The following is a 5,094-nucleotide window of genomic DNA, read 5'->3' on the forward strand; positions in this document are numbered from 1 at the left end:
AAACCAACCACCCACAAACATCACCTAAGCCAATTGGGAGGCTATTTGCTTTTAGTCTTTAGGGGAGACTACTGAAGGATCACTAAGGTATAATAATCTCGTAATAGAATGCCAAAGTAGGACCCTACAATATTATGTTTGGTGACAACTAATATGTAACAGACCTACCACCTAATTGATCACACGAGTAGCCTATCATCCGTATTGTCGATAATGTGGTACTACTAGACAAAGGGGACCTCCCTATATATACCCAACACATGAGGCAATAAGGGATCCTTCTTCTTCCAAGTATTTTAACTTTTGACTTGGCATCCTCCAACCTTTTACTCCTTTCAGCTCTATCTTCCTTTCCATATCTCTTAACCTTCCTTTCTATATCTCTTAACCTTGGCTCTTAGTCTGTCACAAGTGAACTACCTTCCTTACAACCACCACTTTCTCTTCCTTATTGATCCTTTGTATCAATAAATTTCTTTAAGTTCAATAATGTATGAATGTTTGAAAAGTCATAGCGTAATTGGATTTGGGTGTAATTATCCATGTAATTCTTCCAATTCTCACCTTCCCCTAAGAGTAGAAAAGTGTAATTAATATGGACTAATTACATTTAATTCGGTGAGACCCACAAATTACAATGGTTACCCAAATATGCCACCCCTATTTAATTACAAACAATTACACTGAAATCTAATTATTAAGTGGTTTTCCAAATACTACCTAATGAGTTTATAAACACCATAAAATAACTTTCTAAAGGCACCCTAAATGAAGTTGCCAAGTTCTCGATAGCTATCAAAATACAACTCCTTCAAATAACATCTATACTAACACTACTGGCCTCGTTGCGCCACCATATGCCTCACCAGCCGTCCGACAAGAAAAAAAACTGAACCAAAAGCCACTGTCCTGCCAACACCACCTCTAACGAACCAACAACCCAAAAGCCACGATCCCTGCATACCACCACAGAAAAGAGAACAAAAGAATGTTCTACTGCTCAAATAGCATATTGAATCAACATTTTGGACTATGGAATCAATCAGAGCGGCCAATTGTTGAAGTAACCATAGAGTAGAAATGAAATAGAAATAGAGTAACCATAGAGTAGAAATGGAATAGAAATAGAGAACAAATTGCCATTCAAAGAAGCTTGTAAGAATTGAGTTATTCACATTCAGAAGATGATGGGAGCATCAACAAGCAAGTAATTTACAAAAGAACTGTGTCTAGTAGTTAGCAGATCTTCTGATTATTCATAAGCAATAACTTAGAAGAGGATACCTTAGAACTAGTTCTGAAATGTTAAAAGAAAAATGAAACGACTCACCTACTTATTCACATCAAACACTCTAATGCATGACTCCAAGTAATACAAAATTTTGTCCCCAACAGAAAATTTATCTGAATTCAAGCTATGTACAATTGAAAATTATAACAAGCTGCAATGCTTTGACATAAAATTCATACACAAGTTGATGCCTTAGAAGTGCGATGATTCGTTCCGAGAATAATCACCATAACAGTAACATCATCATGGTATTTCCTCCTCCTACCAGCTGGAATATTCATCAATTCTTCCTTACTGAAACCTATGATGGTAAAATCCATATCTTCAGAAACTTTGGTGTAATAATAAAACAACTATACTGCCATAGTTACAAACAATGCATTTTGGTTTCATTGTATGGTCTTTTATATGAAACTCATGTTGACAACCATAAGACACATGCGGTGAAAGAAAATTTTGGTCATTGTTCAAATGAAACTAGAACAAAAGTTTAAATCAGTTATAACCGACAGATATAATTATATATAATTTACCTGCAGAATGCGCTGCTTTTATTACAAGCTGCTCCAAGAGAAATTTTGCAGGATCTCCGTAAGGGTTGCTTGAGATATAATAAAGAACAAGCTTTACGGCCTCATCATTGCTGAAGAAGTCGAATAAACCATCACTACCAATTATAACAAAGTGATCAGATCTTGATATTGTGTGCACATTCATTGATGGTTCGGTTGAGATATATGGGGGGCTAATGAGGTTATGAACTCGAATAATTCCCATCACTGCATCATTCATTTTTTTCTGCAAGGAATAACAAAAATGATATGCTAATTACGGAAAAGACTGGATCAACAACAATAAGTTGGGCATATAGCAGTTGCCATTGAGCTCACTCATGCTTAAACCACAATATAAACGAGGCAGGTTATGCTCATTTGTTGATACATTAGATGTTATTAAGTCTTGAAGATATAGTTTCGGTGACAGGATGAAGCAAAAGTGGTTTTTCCTCAGATTTTAAATTTATAGATAAAGGAATAAAAGTTACCATTTCTGGGGCTGAGTAATACTTTGCGACTATGGTGCAGTGAGTCTTCTCAATAGGGAAAATTTAGATAACAAAAAATACAAGAAAATTGCAATGTGAAATTCGAGTACCGACCTTTTTCAAGTAACCTACTCCAAATGCACGAGCGACCTTCAATTTTCCTTTCACTTTTCCACCAACTACGGGCATAGAGTCATCAGGATGCTCATGCAAGAGTCTAGTTCTTTCAACTTCATTATCAACAGTGTGACTATCGGTAAGCTGAATAGCTTTCAACTTTTCAGTCTGACCCATGTCATTGGCATTATCATATGTTGCCAATACAGCTCGACTATCACCTAAATTGAGAGTATACATATCATTTCCATGCAGGAAAACAACCAAAACACAAGATCCTATTGAAACTAAATCAGGGCGGTCCTCCATTTCCTGTTCTACCATGTACAAGAAATCATTCTCGGCTTGACTTAGAGCACGTTGGAGGCTATCAAGCACCCCATGCCTAAATGAATCAGACAACACTTCCACTTTACGATCCGCAGTTTTTTTCATCAAGCTTTCAGCACTTGCATAATTCTTGCCGTCAATCCTAGAAGTGGGTTTTGCCTTATTACCAACCAAACCATCATCATGAAAATATTCAAAACATCCATTTGCAGTGGGGATGTTCTGCTTCGATTCCCTGTCTAGTAAAGTAAAGTAAAATATTATAGTTTCATATAATGTGCCAGCAAGAAAATCAGCAGCATCCCTTCCATTAAAACCATCATAGATTGCACAAAAGAGCCACCCGTTCTCTTCAGAACAGACAGCTTGAACCCTGTCTTCACCAGCTGCTCCACCCGCCATTTGTACTTCCATAGCATTAAGGAAACTGTCAGTTCTAGAAGGAGCACTCATTGGTTTCAGTAAAAATGAGTCAGTTTCAGGTGAATCAAGTGGACTTGGTGAACTGCAACTTAAGTTTGAGATACTGCTTTGCAGCGAAGATGATAATATATCCAACCTTGGAAGAGATGGGGAAGAGGGAACCCTCCGAAATGATTTAGGGGAATCCAAACTAGGAAGAATCTCACCTCCGATCACACCATTACATATATTCGTGTTGGCCAATGTTGCATTGGCACTTAAGGCAGCACCGGACAAGCAAGAAAAACTGCCGGTCCTTGGCATTTCACTTCCTGACCAGATTTCACGCCCATTAGCCGCGCTACAAGGAATACCTCTGGGGCTGTTGCACTGATAGCCAAAACTAACCTTAATTTCTCTTTCAGAATTAATAAAATTTTCTCCTTGCATTATAGGCTGAAAGAGAGCATAAGATTCTATTAGCACGATAAGGGCTGGAAATTAATACAAAATTCTGTAATTTCATGATATAAATAACCAAGTAGATGCGCAATATTACATCTCTAACAGTTCAATCCAACATTTTATATGATCAAATCTGATGTAATTCTCAAAAGATAAGAATCAGAAATTAAGTCACCAAAGTGAACACAAAACTTCCATTACAAGAATTAATCATTCCTCTTGTTGCTAATAAACTAGCCTATTATAAATTCTTCTCGTGATAAACAGGACATTACGAATCCTTAAACCACAATACAACGAACTGGATCTGAATCATGACCATAGCATTAAAACCCAATTTCATAAAAGACTAAAGATTATCAAATGCTAATATTAGCTGTTAAACATATAAAAATGCACAATTTTTTGTACTATTCAACACTAAAACAACAAAAAACAGTAACAAGAGTAATAAAAAAAAAGACTACTTAAATCGAAACAACAAGGGATTCCATTATCAAGAAGTCTATCCACAGCAACTCAAACTAGAGTATGAACAATGAACTCTAATCTTAACTAGTTCACTAAAGACAACAAAACAAGATATTAAATCATTGAATTAAACAAAAGGGTAAAAAACAACAACATGGTATTGAAATGATGATAAAAAACTAAGGTATAGGTACAAAAAAAAAAAGAAAAGAAAAGAGGAAAGAGATCAAAAAAAGAAAAACCCACCACTGTGCTTGGATCAACAAGGTAAAAGGAAGGCAGAAAAGAAGGTTAAGTAAGGAGTTAGATTGGAATGCAGGGGCGAAAGTAAGTGAAGTTTGGGGGAAGCAAAGAGGCAAGAGATTTGGGTATAGGAGAAGGAGAAAAGAGGAGAACAGAGAGAGATTTAGTGGAGAATGAATCTGAAAGAAGGAGGAGCGTGCAATGCGTTGGTTCAATCGAAAATTGGATGGTTGGGAAACAAGGGGTTTTCTCTTTCTTTCTTTCTGCTATATTTGGAGGAATTCTTGTTTTTATATATACATTTTCCTTATTTTCCTTTTATCTTTTTTCGTTTTTGGGACTTTTTGTTTGGCTCTGATTTTGTCAGATTCTCTATTACCGGTAGTGCCGTTTTTCAAACTCTTCCCTTTTCAACTCTCTCTCTCTCTCTATGTATATCTCTTTTCTTTTCAAATTAGTAATTTTCAAAAATCATTTTAAAACTAATTTTAAACCTTTGTAATGCTAAACTATTAAAAAAATTTCATTTAAAATTTATATTTTGGGTTAAATTGTTTAAATTTGGTGAGTTTTTTTGCATTAGAGATTGATTTTTTTTGTCTAAATTAAATTTTGAAGTTAGCAATTGTTACTAAATTAAGACTTGAACTAAACAAATGTTTCTACTAGGTCTTGAATTTTTTTTTTGTCCAAGTTAATCATTGAACTTACATTAGGGCCTACACTTGGC

General features: G+C 35.5%; 1 protein-coding gene across 3 annotated transcripts; it reads right to left on the reverse strand.

Annotated features, from left to right (window-relative positions):
* Positions 1–587: 587 nt before the first annotated feature.
* LOC107896673 (probable protein phosphatase 2C 40) lies at positions 588–4,647 on the reverse strand. 3 transcript variants are annotated; one of them, XM_016821900.2, is made up of 5 exons: positions 4,368–4,647; positions 2,451–3,641; positions 1,825–2,089; positions 1,519–1,592; positions 588–956 (listed from the first exon to the last, which is right to left on the reverse strand). In XM_016821900.2, exons 2-5 carry the CDS (start codon positions 3,633–3,635, stop codon positions 834–836), a joined length of 1,647 nt encoding a protein of 548 aa, XP_016677389.1. In that variant the 5' UTR covers positions 3,636–3,641; positions 4,368–4,647; the 3' UTR covers positions 588–833. The 3 variants fall into 3 exon arrangements, with proteins under 3 accessions (XP_016677389.1, XP_016677388.1, XP_016677390.1); XM_016821899.2 differs by having other exon boundaries at positions 1,471–1,592; positions 4,368–4,646; XM_016821901.2 differs by lacking the exon at positions 1,519–1,592.
* Positions 4,648–5,094: the final 447 nt, after the last annotated feature.

The sequence above is a fragment of the Gossypium hirsutum genome, chromosome A10 (assembly GCF_007990345.1).
Source record: "Gossypium hirsutum isolate 1008001.06 chromosome A10, Gossypium_hirsutum_v2.1, whole genome shotgun sequence".
Lineage (NCBI taxonomy): Eukaryota > Viridiplantae > Streptophyta > Magnoliopsida > Malvales > Malvaceae > Gossypium > Gossypium hirsutum.

Bases quoted from the DNA above. Each gene is read 5' to 3' on its own strand.
- LOC107896673 (XM_016821899.2), bottom strand. From the start codon at position 3,635: ATGCAAGGAGAAAATTTTATTAATTCTGAAAGAGAAATTAAGGTTAGT. The intron at 2,090-2,450 runs GTCGGTACTCGA...TATTCCTTGCAG, and splicing joins GAGTAGGTTACTTGAAAAAG to AAAAAAATGAATGATGCAGT. The intron at 957-1,470 runs GTATGAATTTTA...GGTGGTATGCAG, and splicing joins CTTCTAAGGCATCAACTTGT to GGATCGTGGCTTTTGGGTTG.